Here is an 18,809-nt window from a genome sequence, read left to right as displayed (position 1 = left end):
GTGGCCCTCCTGCAAAGAAACAGCTTTGGGAGAGCCTGGTATCAATATGTACTCTCATGGTCACACCAAGCCAATCCTCGCACAAATCTGTGAGCTGGATGCAAGTGAGCAGGGTTCTTCTCAGTCTCATTTAGGGGTTGTGTGGACATATTCCCAGCGGATGCTTCAGAAATGTTGATCTTAATTTCTGTGTCTCTTTCCCATCCTGTGCACTGAGAACAGTAAATTACTTACTTCCCAGACAACTGATGTGTGAGGGCTTTCAAAATGTGAAGTACCATGTACCCTGGGTTATGAGCTCCCCATAGGCTCTCTAAATGGGCTTTTTAAACCTATATAAAATTTGCAGAATTGTGACTGGTTTTTTTCAGTCTTAAAATATTTCTCAATATCCACCACAAACCAAAAAACTTTCTGGAGAAATCTAGGTCTCTATTATGCTGTTTTTTGATCCACACAGAAATGGTGGAAAGCCCTGTGCAGTAAGATGTTTCAAGAAGAAAGGAAAATGTATTCAGGAGAGTCTGTTTTAAGACTCATCTCTCAGGAATGCATGGGGTTAACGGTCAGACTGATTAATCACTGGTAATGAACCATCAAGAAATCTGTCAGGAAGTGGGTGCAAATTCCTGATGGCTGATGCAAACTATTGTGTGGTGTGTTTTTGGTTTTGATGTTTCCCAACTGATGGTCTGTAGTGGATATTGTTTAGTTATCTACATATACTTAAGGCCTAGCTTTTGTGCTGCCCTTGCTCAACTCCAGAGTGGTGAACAAGTCTTAACCTTGACATGGATATCAAAGGCCATAACACAACAGCACTCCAGGAAAAACTAGCACTGCTCCCAAGAACAGGAGTCTGGACAGGAGACAGGAAGGAGGCCTGGCTGATATCCAGATGAGTGCAGGGGGAGGCTGGCACTGAGTGTTCAGCCCGCAAACACAAGCAGCAGCAGCTAGAGTGGTAGGCCATGCCGATACCACCTCTCTGCCAAGACTGGGTCTGTGGCTGAGAACAGCCCTAGGCACTTGCTCCAAGCCTGCATGCTTCAAAGGTTAGCAGCATAGATACCTTACAGCTCTCCTGAGCGTGTGGACCCTGGCTAACTGCACTAATGCTCACGCCCCATAACTCTTGCACAAAACCGCAGGCTTTTCCAACTTCTGAGCAGACTCAGCAAGTGTTGCTGTAGAACGTTTCTTCCTAGTAAGGGCCAGACTGCAGCTCAGTTGGTGTGTCTGGGCAGTTGTGTAAGGAGCAAGATAGTTCTCTGTACACTTCTGTGCACCCTACTGGAGTACGTGGTCCTGGTACGCAGGGCTGAGTGGAGGCTGTACACCAGCAACTCTCTCTCCTAAGAGAGGGTGTGAACTGGGTGGAACCTGATTTCTTTTCCAGTGTCTCCCTCTGCAGAGCTGAGCTGGCGGGGATAATAGCTTACTTGTACAGACTAGTAGCACATTCCTACTAGAGAGGAGGAAAATTTGGGCCTCTTCTGAGGCACAATTCCTTCCTTAGGTTTATGCATCTATATTTTAGCCAGTGCAGAATTGAAATGTAAACCTCAGCCTTTGTTACTTCTGTAAAATAGACTTCTCTGCATGTCCTATCAGACTGGAGAGTCATGTAATAAATTATTTAAATGGTGCTTTTCCAAAAACTATACCAAATCCAGGCTGTGATACATTTCCCCCTGACATTTCTATTGTCCTCATTTACTGGCTAATTCAATAATGTGCAGTACAGGCCTGAGTCTGGTGCTACTACCACGCTGCTGTAAAAAGGTACTGTTCTGTTTAGATTCTCATCGCATTCTCATACTACATCTTAAATTGAATCAGTGCTGTACATTGGAAAAACACAAATTGTGACCTCTATGGGATCACTAGAGAAGTGCTGTTTAGAAAGTTTTGACTAGGACTTCAGGCTACTGAATTCAGGTTTTCTTTTTGTCTCATTACAATGACTTTTCCATAAGAGGAAGAAATCACTCTGGCGGGAAAAAAGGGTCAGTGGAGGTCACCTTGGGAGTACCAAGTACAACTGTTCTGGGACTGCAAATTATATTATCGTCATTATGGCAAGAAACTCGGTAAAACACCGAAAATCATCTTATTGTACAGATGAAAAGCATCCCATTGTTCCAAGCATTATGGATTGAAAAATGCTCTACTTACAAGGAAATAAACTGCTGAACAATATAGTTTCCACTTACAAAGCACTTTCCTTAAAAAGCTTCTCAGGGCATTGTATAAAAATAGTTATACTAGTGTTGTGAACCAACCACTGACTAATCAGGGCTTACAAATGTTAAGGTATAAATAGCGGAAAATTCTGTGGGTTTTCCCTCCCCCAGATGTACAGAATCTTGAGCCATTTTGGGCTGCCATAAATAAAAATGCTCTTTTACAGAAACAAAAGGAAGTACCAGGAAAACATGGAGCATCCAGAATGACAGCAAAGAAATAGGTTATAAATAAAATCAGTGCAAAGCCATAGAATTAACAATCACTGTTCTAACATAGCAATTGTTATACCTATACCTATCTATGCCAGAATTTCATTTTACAGTGACCAGCACTGGACGTTTCAGGGAAAGGCAGAGGAATAAACTGTTGGTGGGAGGATTAATGTGCTAACATTTGCAAAGTGCTTTGCAGTTCTTGGAAAAAGAGAGCTATACAGTGCAAATTATTACTACTATATAATAAGTTCATATTTTTCTTAGAAGAGAATGGGAGGTAGAATGCTGCATACCTTAATGGTCCATTCAAAACCCAACATTTATGAGGAGCACATTTTGTATTTGCTTATAGTAGATTCTGAAAGGTATAGAATTAACCACTTGTTAGCCTGGATCTTGAGTAATCTCAATTTTGTTTTAAACCAGGTAGATGAGGTATAGTCCCTCTGGGTCCCATTATCACTTTAGTTCTCTAGACCAAATGATACTGTTGTATAGGGTTTGGTCACAACACACTGGACAGAGTGTATTCAGGGAAGTGTTGGACAAATAGGTTTCTTTAAGCAAAAAATATTTTTATTGCAGTTACTGTTTAAATTGAATTGGTTCCCTTCCTGACTTGGAAATTAATTTTGACCACTTGTCCATACAGCTACAGCTACCTTCCTGCACTGTCCCTGGAGACAGATTGGAACAGCCTGCATACCAAATGTTTCCAAGACCTGTGTGGTTGCTCCCAGTTTGAAAGCGTCCTACACAGATCAAGTTTACTTCCCCATAACTGCTGATCTTTGGGAGTTGCTTCTCTGAGTTCAGTGATGGGACACTGCCCTTTGGCGCTTTAAGCACCAGGAACCCTTTGTGAAAGAGTAGTTAGAGAAGCTCCATTATGCTCCCAAGGGATGTTGATCACCTGAGCTTCTGGAAGGGAGTGCATTGTCCAACCATTTTGCTGCCTTCTCTTCTGTAAAGAACATGGAAAACCTTCCTGTATCCAGTTGGCATAATAGTCTACACTTAGCTTTCCTTTTCATCTATCATTCCACATCAGTAAGGGGGACCCTTGCATCCTCCAGAAACAAGGTGTCTACAAAGAGGCTTCACAGACCCCAGGGACATTAGGCCACCATCCCATAACTGGAAATGCACAGTGACTTTGAGAGAACTGGCTTTTCCAGCTGCTGGAACTAATTGTCCTTTGGTTCAGGAGTAATCAATGACATAACCGTTGTAGGTTATATTTAAAAAATTAGTGAAAACCTTGACATTGAAGAATCTTCTCTGGCAGATAATCCTTTAACACTGCCATATGTGAAATGGGCAGTTTGATATTGCTTGTTTTGAGTTCTCTTCATTAAAATGCTTAATTGGCATGTTGCATTACCCAAGCAATCACTGTAAGAATGATGACTTGATTTAAAAACAACTGTTTTCTATTCTTAGCATTGCAGCCTGAGCAGCAGAGACGGATCTTCCTGTCCATGTTTCGCCTCTTCTGCATATAACAGTAGTTGGAAAATTGTCTCAATTTGCTCGTTAATACTTTCATAGATTATATTTTATAATCTAAGAGGAGCCCAAGATCATCTACAGCAGCGTTTCCCAACATTTTTCATCCCACGGCACAGCAGCCAGATGTGGAACCAGGAGTGGGAGGGGGGCAGTAGCAGTGTGGGGCCGGCTGGGGCACACTAGTGGCACAAGGCTGCAGTGGCGGCACTGCCTGGAGCTATACCCTCCCAGATTCCATGGCACACCAGTTAGGAAACGCTGATCTACAGTTTGCATTTGGTACAGGACAAAAGCAACTGGCAGTGCTTAACCATCGTCACTTGCTTCAGCTCCACCTGCCATTGCAGTAGCACTATAGAAACCAGAGCAGAGACAAAAAGGCAGAACAGAAAGCCCTAAGACCGTAATCTGACAGCTTTATGTTTAGACAGACTGTTGACACAGGTGGTGCTATCGTTACCTTATAAAGTGTAACTTTTGTTACTGGCTTGCAATTGGTTGGATTGTGGTTTTGCATTGTGCTGAATTAGAGACACTGAAAGCAAGACAGGAGCGAAGCAGCCAAGATTCAGGTTCAGACCAGGGCATGCATTAAGGAAAGGTGCCTTCCTGAAACAGCTGCTGCTGCTGACTAGGAGAATACGTGTGACTGCCAAAGTTCATTTCCCAGGGCTGCTGTGTTGGGGGGTTGATTTCCAACAGCCATTCTACCCTCCCTTCTCAGCTATGGTTTTACCAGCAAACTTCTGAGTCTGGTATCATTACAGGTGGTCTCAAGGGTGATTTCTTTTTCCTCTTTTAATGTGAAGGAAAATAATGGCAACCATCTGTGCACAAGAGAAAATAAAATGATGTTTCTTCCCATCCCCAATTTCCAATTGGTCAGAAGTTGTGTTGAGGCCAGAAATGTACCCTTGTCTCAGAGGTCACTGAAACTTAGGTCAAGTCTGTTTGGAAAGGTGTGTGGGAAATCCTTCCCAAGTGCACAGAGTTTGCACCACTTGCTTAAATAACGTAAACTGTAGAAGCCAGAGAGCATTTTTGCTAGCATCTGTTTGAGGGCTTTTGCAGTTGTAAAAGTGTTAGTTGGAAGCATGATTTCTTTTTGTCATTACCATCCCAGCATGGGGTTGTCTCAATCTGGCATTAGTCATCAAGGCAGGGATAAAGACAGATGCAGTCCTATGTTAAAACTCAAATTCATTTTTAATTCAACCCTAGTATAGTTCATAACATTATGGATTCTGCAATTAGCAAAACAACAATTAATACTAGAAGTACTGGCAAGGTCAGTGCTCCCTGCTGTTCATGGCAAAACTGGTGGCTTCTGGGGAGGACACAGGTGGCAAGGGTCCCTTTGTGGAGCTCAGCTGGCTTAGAAGCTACTCAAAACTAACACTTTTTCCTTCCATGTAGATAGCTGGTAAATCAGGGCTTAGTTAGAAGACACTCGTCCCTTTATGAGCTACCACAATCAAGCTTACCCCAGGGGTTACAGCAACATAAGCAGCGCATGCAGTGTGGAGCTTCAGTTATGAAAACCTCACAGCAAAGGATGGCTGGATTCTGCATCATTCTGCAACTAAGAATTTACAAGCCACAGACTTACTAGCTCAAGTCTTCCCCTTCCCTCTCTTCTTTATACCACTGCCCTTTATGAAAAACAGAAGTTAAAGTAGAAAAAATAGCATTAATGAAACACTAAAGGTTGAGAAATCAAAATCAGGCACTCAAATGAAAGGAAGTTTCAAAAGCAAAGCTGTTACCAACTTTCTCAACCAACCACAGTGCACTGATGTTTATATTTCTGTTTTGCCCTCATCAAGTAAATGCCACATTATACTGTATACCCTCATGTTATAAGGGGAGTGGGATGAGAGGTAGCAAACTTATCTTGTGGTATTTCATAGAAGTTACAAGTGAAAAAAGAAACAAAGCCCATTCCAGCTAGCCATGCTAGCATTTCCCTACCCCAGTTCTCAGTTGCACTGAAAGGCTTTTATTTTTGCATGTCTAGTAAGCATATCTGAACATTTGTTCTGTAGGAACACACCTAACTCTGTGTGTGGTTTTATTCTAGGGAGCTGGCGATAGCTTTGTGGGAGCACTGGCTTTCTACCTGGCTTACTATCCCAATCTGTCCATGGAAGAAATGATTAGGAAGTCCAACTTCATTGCATCAGTGAGCGTCCAAACACCGGGGACACAATCTTCCTATCCCTACAGGAAAGATTTGCCACAGGATCTTTTCTAAATTTGTGCTGTCAAATTCAGATTGTAATTTTCCCTCAACCCAGGCAAGCTGATTTTCAAGAAAGTTTATTCCCTTCTCAATCAAATATTTCGTTAGTCCCACTAGGGACCAAGTCTTTCAGACAATCACAGCTCTATTCCTGGTACCATCTGCACGCTCCCATGAGTAGTTGCCATCGTGCAGAACAGTACCAAATACTAGAGATGTCAGTAAGGGTAAGTGAAGTCCTTAAGCTCTTAAATTCTATGGTGTCTTCCATAGCTTCTCTATGCTCCCCAGTAACTAAGTTTATATTATTGAAGCTTCAGCACTTCCAGCTGGCAAGACCATTAAAATGCAAAGCTCACAAAATAATCATGAGTTTTCACAAAAAATCCTTGTTCCTGCCATCAGCTGCAAGTGCCGTAGCCTAGAAGGAACTCCACTGTACCTCACTGACCATCTGGAGACCACACATTCCCATAAGCAGTGTCAGCTCTTCCATATTCCACTCAGTACGCAACAAAGTGCTGCATGCTAAGCCATGTAGTGTATGCTGACAGTGCTTTTCTGCCAAATGCCTGCAGTGGGTTCCATGCTTTGTCCACTAGCTGAGGTTCTTTGTTTCTAGGCAGGTGTTAAGAAAGCCTTCCCTCCCATATTTTTAAAGGGGACAAGATGCCTAGTCTGGTTTTTTTGGCCAGAAATCCAAGTGAACCAGCAAGTCAAAAAACAAAACTAGGCGGGAAGCCAGTTAGAGATTTACCCTCTGACTTTTCAGACATAAATTCATAAGTGAAAAAGCATTCTAAAGGTCCTTTCGCTTCTCCGAGTAGCTCTTGTTCCTGCCTTATCTAGGCAAGAACCAGTACTCTGCCCCCACCACCTTTAAGAATGACAACCCATTGCTTTTCTGTCCATGGAAGGTGGATTATAACATCTCTGGCAACCCTTACATAGAGGTCCCACTGTGGAAAATGTTTCATATGGCAATTAAAAGTTGATGGTTGTTTCTTTGCTGATTGCAGACAGTTTCACAATGGAAAACACAGACAATGGAATCTATTTAATTTTTTTCTTTCTCTCTTTTATAATCAAGGACTATAAAAATAACTCAAAAGATAAATAAATGTTGATGTGATGATCTACGTACAGACACTAGGAATGTTGTCCGTCTACATTGTTCTTATTCACAATGGCCTTCAAATCACAGGCGATGGCAGTCCCAGTCCACTTCCTCTCTTTTTTAGCCCAGGCTGCAGGATTTCTGAATTAGCAATGCCCCCCCCTCCCCCACATAGTCCTCCTTGTGAATAAATCAAGTCCATTTAGAAGTCATTGTTCAGATGGAGCGGATCTTTTTCTTCTCTTTAAAGAGGACGTGTTTTTTCACTGGAGAGAAAAAACAAGCAGGTAAGAAAACTCAAATGTTAAAATTTACAAAAAAAAAAGTCAGACCAGTCCTGCTGGTCACAGTGCTTAAATAAATACAGAATGTCTGATGATTGACGCAGTTCTGTTGTTGGCCAACTTGCTTTTAAAGACTTAAGGGCTGCCTTCCCTTTACAGCATGTAATTTTTACTGCACAGGAGTGTACATTACCCCTATGAAGATAAATAGCAGGATTTAAATGACTGAAAATGGAACCTTTATACTAAGCAGCTGCTCCCCTTGTCTATTCTGAGTCACATCTGCTCAATCTAGGGACAAAAATAGGTTTTTCCTGCTTTCTACTGCTCTCAGCTCTGCAGAGTCCCAACAGCTAAGGAACGGCAATTTGGGTTCTGATCTGGTTTACAGATCACAAAAGGTTAACTACCTGAGACGTCAGTGATGAATAAGCTGCAACTTGAGCTTGACTAGCATCTGAGGACAAAGTTAGAAAAGTCATTTCACTTGTCAGTTGAGCACATTTGATATGGAACTGTCAAAAGAACAAACACTGAACCCTACGTTGCCATTTCATTTGGAGAACTCCATGCACATGACAACGTACATAACAGTGAAATCATTCTTCCCACATAAGTTCTGCTATGCTGATCAGTGGAGCCTAACTATGACCACAATCTTCACATTATGATGCACTGAAACAGTTTGGGACTTTTATTCCACCTCAGTAGAAGAGCTTCGCTATTTGCAGGTTTTGCTGTTTGTGCAACATACCAAAAGAACATGTACTGAAAAGGCATATGGGCTGAAACTACACTTAATGCTGCTCCTGATATGAATGAATGACCAGACTCAAATTTACCTGCTTGTTACACATGCCTCCATTTCTCACTTTTATTTGTGTGTGACATAAGAGAGACTACAAGGATGTATTTCTTCTTCCACCAGATTGGAACCACAACACCATTTCAAATCGCTTCCCATTTTTATTTCATGACCTATTTCAGGCTAGTCTGCCACAAAACTCCTGCTAGTGGCTAGGAACTCCACTTTGTAACACGCTGCATGCAAATAGTAAGGTTTCTAGTAGATAGCTTGGTGGAATATTCTCAAGCAGTAAAATATATCTGAAATTAACAAACTGGCTTTCCAACCCAGAACATTAAATCCACTGCTGTTTGATTTATGGTTCCACTTTGCACATATAATTCACTGGAGCAATAACGGTTTCTGCTGCCAGGTTTTTTTAATCAGACTTTGGTACCAGTCAAGGGGACCTCCCAGAGATACAAGTAGTTTGAATCCTTCAGGCTGTCCGATCAGAGTGTATCAAATGTTAATCATCATCTTGTTCCCTAGTTAAGCAACAAATTGCCAGTTTTTGCACTGACAGCTAGGATCCCTATTAACTCTCCCATGCTATTTCAGACCTGCTTTCACCTTTTTTGGGTGTCCCTCATTTAGCTACCCCTCAAAAACACCAGGCAATGTTAGTCCCAGCATGGTGCTTTCCCAAGAAACCCCTGCTTCTATAGCCACCTCCTAAGATACATTGCTGAAAAGACTTCTTGGCAAGTACCAAAGATGCCCAAGAAGTACAGTAAGTCAGGCTGTTTAATTGCAAGAGTGAAGGTAAGTGGAACACAGCAGATAACTGCAATTTAAAGAAGTGTCTTATAGGGGCCTGTACTTATATGTAGGAAACTGTCCTATTTTGTGATCTCATGTTTTTCATAGACACCATGGAAAAAAGTTTCAGCAAACACCACAAAAATGGCAGTCCCCACAATTTTGGCACAGCATTGCCAGGAAAGAAAAGAACTTTTAAAAAATAAAATGCTGGTGGTCCTCAAGGCCACTGAGGCCTGCCCTCAGAGCCCACTGGGAAAAGTAAGGGAAGCTACCAGCATGAAGGGAGATCAACAATAGTGGCTGCATTGTTCCTACCTCCCCTCACTGCTGACTGGCCGAGAGGACTGCCTGTCATGCAGCCCTGCCTCTTAGCAGTGAAGGGCAGGGCCACACTATGGGCAGCCCTCTTGGCCAATCAGCAGCAAAGGGCAGAACTGCCAGAGCCAATGGGGGGGGGGGGTATTGCAAAAAGACCATGAAAATGGCACTGCATGCAGCCAGCAATTTTTCCCTCGCCTCAGTAAGAATTAAGTAGATCCCTACTTATAGAGGCCAAAAAACCCACCCCATTATGAAGGAGTCATGAGAAGTTACTGATCTTGTTTAGAAAGCCCTACAGCTGCACAGCTTTTCTGCAGGGGACAACATAATCTAGTGAAAAGAGCGGGGACAACATGCAGTACTTTTTTAGTTTTAATCACGACTGTGTCACTCTCTTTGTGAAATCTTGAGCAGGTTACTACTTCTTGATGTTACTGTAAAACAAAGATAATATTTTCTTCCTATTTCACTGGAATGTTGGTAGAAACAACAGTTGTACAGTAGTGTGAATATGCAAAACATTAAATATTACTTGGTTTATATAAGATAATTTGGTTACATCCATATTTTTTCCTACTCAACATCTGAGAAGAGTGAACATGACTGCCAGATAGCAAGTTGCTTTCTTTCCCATATTCCTACCGGAGGGATCGTATCTCAGCAGAGTCAGTTTATCCTCCAGTCGGAGTCTCCTGGTGTTGAAAGAGAAGCCTGTCCCCGCCTCACTGACCATCCTCACAAGAATGTACCTGAAATTACAAGAAACATCTCCAAGGTCAATAGCAGATACAGACATCAGTGAATAACATAAGATTTTAGCTGGGGACCTGCTGATGTGCAGTGTGTGAAATGAGACATTTCTCTTAACCACTTTATATCCATTAAGAAGAATTTAGTGATAATAAAACATTAACTTTAGCTAAAAACATTAACCATGGGTTTCATCTCAAGATGTGCTAAGCAAGTACAGCTTCCATGGAGTCCTTCAATGGATGATGCAGATGCTCAATATTGCCAAGCCTGTAAAACTGATGCTTAAACAGCAGGACTCATGCTCAGGAGACCAAGGTTTCAGAAAATGCTGCCCTAGAGGCCCAGATCCTCCCAGTCAGATGGCCCTTCTCTCCTGGGTAGGCTGCTGATTTTAAAGGGCTATGTAGGTTTGGACTCTGTTGGGAAAATTCTGTGAAACCCTCATGGAAATTTGGATGACAGTTCTGGTCTCTCTGTCTTCAAAACACAAGTCATGTGCAAGGGAGGTAGTGAAAGCAGATTGAAACATTAATACCTTGTACCAGCAGATCCACAAATAGCAAGAATTACAGCATAGGAAAGGAGTGGTAGAAAGGAAGGAGAAAAAACATATTTTACCTGAAAGAGGGAAATGGTTCAAGAGTCCAAGAAACAAAAGTGGTGCCACTCAGAATGAGCGGGATGCTAAGGACCAAAGGTTATGAGATTTCAAATCTTCCTGTTAAAATGTGCACGATATTACAAAGAGCCCATAGTCATATTGTACAGTATCAGCCTTATGTGCACTACTACTAAAAAGACCAGTAGCTAAAGACAGAGGTGGCCCCCAAAATTAAGCAACATCAACACACAACTAAACCATATCAGTTACTTTAGTTAAGGGGAGAGGGTGGTTCAAGGCATCGAGGCACAGCATCTCGATATAGGACCCAACTGTCCTGTCCATGTCTGAGAGCAGAGAGAAACAGGCATAAATGCAGTGAAGAAAATGCAAAATGGAGAAACAACACCATGGGATTGGCTGTACTTCCTCTGTATTTCCACGGGTACACCACAGGAACAGTACTCAAAAGGCAAGACCAGTGGTATGGTCACTCTACACAGCATCTTGCCCACACAATACTGCAGATCACACTAACTGGAAAGGAAATGGGCAACGGCTATCATACCCCACACGTGGAAGAAAGCAAGGTGCAACATGAGGACAACTGGGTTTCCCCACAAATCCATAAGTATTTAAAGATGTGCCTAACTCCCAGGATCCCAGGGCAAGCTAAGTTTAGGAAAGGGGGAAAAAAAAAAAAAAAAATCAAGCTCCCCGACTGTTCCACAAGTAGCGATCTCTTCCTTTTCACTGCACTGAAATTATCTGAGGATGGACTTGCAGGTGAAAAAGGCCTCTGTCCTGGCATTTCCTGCCTTGACTACAGTATTGTCCATCAAAATTAAAATCACAGTAGATTTTAAATTTTTGCAACATGACTCCTGCCAGCAAATGTCATAGAGCTCTGCCTGATTTTAAATCAACAAACCTGAAAGTGTTCAAAGCACAACCATTAACCTCTCTCACAACAACAGCCCCAGCACAATCCAGGGGGTGTCCCTGGTGAGTGATGACCATCCTCTCCTGTGTGCTACTGCAGGTGTCATGTGTAGCAGGCAGCAACCACAAAAACTCCTCTTATACCTTCCCACTTCCTCAAACCTCCTGGGCAGAGGTTCCCCCTTCTAATCCAGTGGTACCAGAAGAACTTTGGCTTGAAATTGTTTCTTGTTATACAGCTTAAACCATGTTCTTTCTGAGCAGCCCACCTTGTTATAAATACCTCCTGCTCAATAAGGAAACCTAACCCTAGAAGAATGGAGAAGAGCAAGGGAAGTGCCCCAGAAAGAAGAAACAAAGGGCCAGAGGAGGACCACTGAATGGATGGAGAGAGAACCAGGATGAAAACACAAAGCAAAGAGGGATGTGCTCAGTTTTAAAAATAAACTTTTCCCTTTTCAAGGAAAACAAGCAGCACAGAGAGAAGAAAAGAGAGGAACAGAAAGAAGTTTTTGGTTAATGAAACCAATTTATATCCCCTCCTCCTCCAGGAAACATCAGCCTGCTCTGTTCATTTCTGGGAGTGGGTAATGGCAGACGAGTTGTTGTTTAGGGTGATGTCAAATTGATATCCTCTCTGTCAAAACAACTGCACTTTGAATTTCAAGCCCTGGCAATTGTGCAGAAACACCGTAACAGAAGCGCCACTTCAAACCCAGCAGGTGGCTGGCACCAGCTCCATTTGAGAATGACTTTTAAATATTCAACAAGAAATATGCCAGAGGGTCACAGCTTTAGCATGGTTTTTCCTTTGCTCAGAGCTGCATAGTACAAAATACCTCAGATTCACAGAGGAATGACAGGAAATGTTGATGACAGTTCTTCCAGAATGATGCTTCTTCTGTCTATCACTTTAACCTCTAGCTAAAACTGTTATAAGTGCTATTGTGGCCACAACACTTCAGCCCTCTTCTGTTTCTATGAACTTTATCTCCCCAAGTCCAGGAAAGCAGAGGCAAGATTTCTGCAATTCTCTGTGATACTTCCTTCTTTCCCAAATTGTATCAGCTTTCCTTCCAGTCTAGGGGACCAGGCCGCATCTCCCCACAGCCTATGAACACTGCGCCTGAGAGAGTAGGGCATAATGGCAAGATGAAGTGTTCAGAGTACTCTCTCTGCAGCTCTCTGTGGCCTTCCCACTGCAGTGGGAGAAGGTAGCAGCAAACTTTGCATGTAACAAGTTACTTTAGAAACTGAAAAAATGACAAGGCACATCCCTTGAAACTTGTTCAGTAAATCAGCATGAGCAACTTGAGTATAACAATCATCAAATACAGAACCTAGAAAAGTTTCAGAACCTTTCTGTAGTCTACTAGCAAGGTAACACACCCACCCACAACTCAAGCAAAAGTCCTTTCTCATACATGGGTACAAGCTGCACCCAGAAAGCCTCCTTGGCAAAGTAGAGGTGCTTTGCAGAAGGAAGACTGGAGAGAGACTTTTAAGGGTCTTCATAATGTAGGAGGAGGAGGGTGATTATGGAATTTCCCCAGCAGACTCCAAGCTCGCAGGATCATGTAAAAATCAGCAGACCACCCAGGAGAGAAGGGCCATATGACAGGGAAGATCTGGACCTCAGGCACTGTTTCTCCAACTGAGATGCATGACAAATTTGTAGGGAAAGATAATGAGAGCAGAAGGGAAAGGGCAAACATAAATGGAGGAAAAGGAAGAAAAAATCGAGACCTCTACAAGCTCTCTTTCTAGCAACCTAAGGTGACAGCGTAGCTGTGCTGACAGAAGGGGTTATTTTTTAATGATCATTTTATTATTATTATCCATAACATAATGATAAAGGCAGATAACAGTCCCAGCAGGTTGTACAACCCAAACAAGTTCCAACACCAGTGCTCTAGATCCGGGGGTTTTCAACTGTACCCCTGGGGTTCTTAGGAACTATGGGGGGTGGGAAAGGGACTTTCCCCCTGTCCCCCTGGAGGACTCCTTCCTTCTTGACCAGCCGCCGGGGGGTACACTGACCCAAAAAGGTTGAAAACCCCTGCTGTAGAGCCCAAGTGTCATCTCTCTCCACAGTCTGGGTTTTGCTGCCCACAGATGCTTTGCTGCCCATAGACACCCCATGAATGTTTGATCCCAGAGCCAAGACAGGTCTCTGGAAATGGACAGCAACTGCAGGCTCTATTATCCACCAAGACAATTCTTGCAGTACTGCTGGGTCATTATGCACTCCACCCAATCCTATCTCCAAGCCAGGGTCATCCAGTTCTCACCCCACTTCCATGCACTGCATAAGCATAAGGTAACCCAGGAAAGGGACAGTACTGTGGCACCCAGAAGAATTCCATACACAAAGGGGGACAAAATCAAATCCCTGTATCATGTATGACAGAAAACCTGGGTACCTCCCATATTTGGGGGCAATTTTGGAGGCAACAGTGAAAGCAGATCATGTATAACGAGATAAACTATTAAAATGTCACTTACTTTGATTTCTTCTTGGCCACTTTTTGCAGCACAAAGATGAGAGAAAAAAATAAAAAGGAAAACAATGTTATCATCTTGCTATCTTCTAAATATTATCATAAAAAATGTTACATCCTCCCATAAAAGTGGTGAAGCACTGGAATGAGGTGATGGCATCTCCATCCTTGGAGGTTTTTAAGACCCGGTTAGACAAAGCTTTGGCTGGGACGATCTAGTTGGGGATTGTCCTGCTTTGAGCAGGGGGTGGGGGGTGTACTAGATGACCTCCTGAAGGTTGCTTCCAACCCTAATTTTCAATGATTCTATAATGTTTGGCTATGGGACAGTCTGGAATGAGTCAAAGCCATTTACATTGCAAAAGACAGACTTTCTTGCCCTCCAAATAGATGCACTTCCAAAATCCTACTATGTCTTCTGTCAGAACATCTCTACACATCAGTCGTGCTTGCCTGGGCCCATGGGCCCCGCTCAGGTTGAAGCCTATAAGCATTACCACAACATAAAAGTTAAACACCTGTACTCTTCCCCACTAAAATCTGAATTAGGCCCTCATTAGCTCCTGTCTCAACCACTGCAACTACCTCTCCAGCCTTTCACTACATCCCACCTTAGACTGGGTTCTTTGTGTTACTCCTCCCACCCCAAGATCCCCTCTACTGGCTTCTTTCTGTCTGTCCCAGAATTCAAGTTTCTTCCCTTATAGATTAAGTCCATTTCCAGCAATGCACCCCATTTCTTCACCCTACTCCAGGTGAGGCAGGCCACTTAGAGGGCAGAGGACCACTTATTTGGGCTGGAGTTGCCACTTAAAGAGTTTTAGTGAGCTGGAGTGCGACAGGGAGATGCCAACCAATCTTATCCAGCTGCTCCTAAGAGCTGGAGGACGGAGGGTTGCACTCCACCGCAGCCGCCAGGCCAAGCCAGGCAGTGTGCAGGCTTCTCTGCCCCCACCCTCCCACATCACTGCCATCTCTGAGCACAGTATCACTGGACAGTTTGAAGGCCAGCGGGTGCTGTGTAGTGTGCTCACCTCTGACCTCAACTCCCATCCCTGCTTTTCATTATTATTTGTCCCCAGGAATGTGCTGTCACCTTTCCCTGTAGCCTCCCCCTGCCTGAGGGAGGCCAATGAGAAACTCAGTAGGCTCCACCCACATGGCTGAAAGTGGCAAATAGGCCTGCTGGCACCGTACAACTCTGGCACCACACCTGCTGGGCCACGCGTGGCACAAGGCCATACCCCCACCACAACCAGCTGCTGCTGCGGCTGTCCTGGTCCAACCCCCGTGGCTGGCACAAGGCAGCAGCAGCTGGCTGTGGTGGGTGGATGCGATGGCCATGCCATGCGTTGCATCGTGCCCCAGCTCATGTGAGGCCTTGCCTGCATGGCTGGAGCACAGTGGGCCCAAGCCCTAAATATAAAAGTATTGTAGAAGCTCAAAATGATTGTATTTGCTGAAAAAACTATCACACTCTGGGAAAAGATATGCAAACAAGCATCCAAAGAAACCTTCTTCTTCTTTATTTTATATTGCTCACTGTAGGTCACCAGTAAGCCATCAAGAACTGGGCCAAAGTTGACACTTTGCTTTAGTTTGCAGCAAAAGTGCTGACAACAAACCCAAAAGTCGGTTAAGACTCCCTGGGAGTGCCGTGGGTTTTGCATCTGCACCATCAAGGAGCTGCCTCAAAAATTACCGTTTAATTTGAGCACTTTTATGACTGTTATTATTGATCGCGCATCGCAGCCGGGTTGAAATTGTGCAACTACGGTAACGACCGCTGCTCACGCAGCCGCAGCCGCAGCCCCGCCCCCTCCCAACAGCAGCCCCTGGCGCTGGGACATTCTACCGGGGGCCTGCGAGGCCCGCTGGGAGTTGTAGTGCCGGAAGGGCGCCCGTGAGGCCTGCTGAGCCGGGACAGCCCCACGGCGCCTCCCGCACGTAGTGTCACGTGGGCCCTTCCGTTCCCCCCCGCGCGGCCCACCCCCTCCAGGCACTTCTCGGTTCTCGCAGCCCACTCACGAGCCGCCACCGTCAGGAACATGCTGCCCGCTCCTGTCCTTCGGTCACACCTAACACTGCGGCAATCGCTTCCGGGGCAATGGCTCTACGTATTTCCGAGGCGGGGTTGGGGATGGAACGTCCCGGCGCGCTGCGTTCGGGGGCGGGGCTGAGGTGTGGCGGTCACGTGGCGCCAGGGTTTGCGCCTTCCAAGGCAGCTGTCTGCCGCTGCCTACTGCAGCCTTTAAGAGCGCCTGGGTTGTAGTGCAGGAATACACTCAACTGAAGGACTCTTGGTTCAGAGGAGATACCTTGTATTAGACCGACTAGAAAACAGCAACAACAACAAAAAATCTTTCTTTGCAACCTTTCGGGCACACGTGCCCTTCTTTAGGCTGAGGGGAGGGGATCAAAGATTGTAAAAGTTCTCTTAGGTAGAAAATCAACTTCATTTTGCCCAGAGGAAGCTGAAGGTGGAGGTCTGTTCCTCTGGGTCCAGGAGAGTCCCTTGGTGTGCTTTCCTCTTTGATATGAAGATAAGGCAGTTTCTCTTCCCTGATGGCATCGGAGGGCAGAAAGGCAGGGAGGTGTTGAAATCTTTCTTACTTAGCAATGAAGTTTATAATTGCCCAAATGGCTAAAATACCGTATCTTCCATGTTTCAGGGAAGTCTTTGTCAGCCTGGGGCAAGGGGGGGCCCTGGTCCTTGGAAAGCTGCATCAAGCTGCGAGGAGATGAGCAGAAAAAGCACAGGCTCAGGGTTATCTTTACCACACCCTCCCCTCCTCAAGTCCAGCCTCTGTGTAAGGAGGTGAACGCTGCAATGTGCGCACATTAGTTATTGAAATAGGGCACAATGCTCTTCAGGGAAGAGGGGAGGCCTGCCTCCAGTCCAGAGGAAAAAGGAATCGCTGCTCAGGGGCAGGCAGAGAATGAACCCCAAGGGACTTATTTTTTTAACCAAAAGAAACCTCTTGGGGTGCGTACGCATGTACTCCATCGACTTCAAATAAAGGCAACTTAACTAAGTCAACCTAAGGTGCTTTGGAGTGTACATGGGTACAGCTTCCTGATGTGGTGGCAGCAATTTTGTGAGCTAAGTCATCTTAACCAGGGGTTTTCAACCTTTTTTAAGGAATGTACCTCTTCTGGCTACACTTTAGGCAGAGCGGCGGCGTGGATGGCAGTGGCTGGACACAGAGCTGGGTGGGGGGCCTGCATGCAATAGAGCCACGGGGTGGTGGATGGCAGCAGTCACTTACAAGCTCCCTCCCACATCCGGCCAGCCGGACAGCACTTGTGCGGCCTGCAGAGGGAGCAGCTACCCTCACCACCCCCTGGCTCTGCTCCTGGGAGGCAGCAGCACAGGCTGGTGGGTGGCAGCGCCGTGTCCCCGCCTGCCTGCACGTACCCTTAGCTCCTTTCCAAGTACCCTTGGGGGTGCACATACCTGCTGTTGACAACCTTTGGTCTTAACTAATGCAACTCAAGATAATATATCTTGGGGGTGTATTATCTTGTGCCGCTTTTACATCAACTCTGCTCCACACAGGAGGGTATACTCTGGCAGCTAAGTTGACTTTAAAAAGTTAAATCAGCTTAACTGTCAGAAAGTTAGTACATGTGTACACACCGCTGGTATTTAAGCTGCTCTCCAGTTCTGTGAAGTCCACTTCCTGTTGCTTGTTTGAACGCTGGCTTACGTTTAGATAGAGGCTTGCCTCGAGCACCCAACCAGAAATCCAAAAAGCCTCCAGATTGCTCCAGTGGGTTTGGAGCCTGTTTAAGGCAGGACTAACCCAAAATGCCAGGCCGAGTTGAACTGGGCTTCTTAAAGATGGTTGAGGACAAGTCAGTGGGAATTTTTGGATCTAGACTCCTTAAAAACACCTTGTAAATCCCAGCCTAAATGGTAATACTCTTGCAGGGGCAGAGTGTGAAAAGGGCTGAGAGAGGGAGGTAGCAAAGACATTCAGAGGAAATTTAAAAGAGAGCAGATTAAATGGAGGTAGGCAGGGCGCCTGTTCCTGAAGGCTCCCTCAGGCTAGGCTCTCAACATTTGCTGCCACTTGAAATGATAAAGGGGAAGCAGATTATGGAACTTCAGGTGTTTGACTGGCATGGCGGATAAATGTGAGCAAAGGGATTGAAACAAGTAGATTCACATAAAACCAAGACACAATAGCATTCAGAGCCCTGATAGCACTTTTTAGCATTCGGTTGCTAGTGTGAATGTGTTTTAAGTTACTAATGACTAAGAACTATTACTGCATGATGGCTATGCAGAGGTCTGAATGATCAAACACAGTGATTACAGTTCACAAGGAATATATCACAAAACTCTTGTGATCTGCTGGACAGGTATCGTCTTCTGTACCTGATCCACAGAGGTTATGAGTCTTTTACCATGCCTGGCCTTTTAACTCAAGCTGTAAAAGAGGGGCTTTCAGGT

The 18,809-nt window shown here is 44.6% G+C and overlaps 2 protein-coding genes across 7 annotated transcripts in view; one reads left to right on the top strand and one right to left on the bottom strand.

The window, feature by feature from the left end:
- The window catches only part of RBKS (ribokinase), a 94,360-nt gene extending 86,992 nt beyond the window's left edge, over positions 1–7,368 (top strand). For all 6 annotated transcript variants that reach the window (XM_090047036.1, XM_090047028.1, XM_090047018.1 and 3 more), the window contains one exon: positions 6,058–7,368. In XM_090047036.1, the coding sequence (XP_089903162.1) occupies positions 6,058–6,231 (174 nt within the window). In that variant the 3' untranslated portion in view covers positions 6,232–7,368. The remainder of the gene's footprint in view (positions 1–6,057) is intronic.
- Positions 7,251–16,478, bottom strand: MRPL33 (mitochondrial ribosomal protein L33). The gene is made up of 4 exons (XM_090047080.1): positions 16,379–16,478; positions 14,355–14,373; positions 10,196–10,302; positions 7,251–7,602 (listed from the first exon to the last, which is right to left on the bottom strand). Exons 1-4 carry the CDS (start codon positions 16,398–16,400, stop codon positions 7,553–7,555), a joined length of 198 nt encoding a protein of 65 aa, XP_089903206.1. The 5' UTR covers positions 16,401–16,478; the 3' UTR covers positions 7,251–7,552.
- Between the last annotated feature and the right edge of the window lie 2,331 nt (positions 16,479–18,809).

Source organism: Crocodylus siamensis, chromosome 1 (genome assembly GCF_052110815.1).
Source record: "Crocodylus siamensis isolate JL-2025a chromosome 1, ASM5211081v1, whole genome shotgun sequence".
In the NCBI taxonomy this organism is placed as follows: Eukaryota; Metazoa; Chordata; order Crocodylia; family Crocodylidae; genus Crocodylus; species Crocodylus siamensis.
Note: the sequence above shows the minus strand (reverse complement) of the source record. Positions and strands in the feature narration are given on the sequence as shown.

Bases quoted from the DNA above. Each gene is read 5' to 3' on its own strand.
- MRPL33 (XM_090047080.1), bottom strand. From the start codon at position 16,400: ATGTTCCTGACGGTGGCGGCTC. The intron at 7,603-10,195 runs GTAGGAATATGG...TTTTCTCTCCAG, and splicing joins GCTGAGATACGATCCCTCCG to TGAAAAAACACGTCCTCTTT.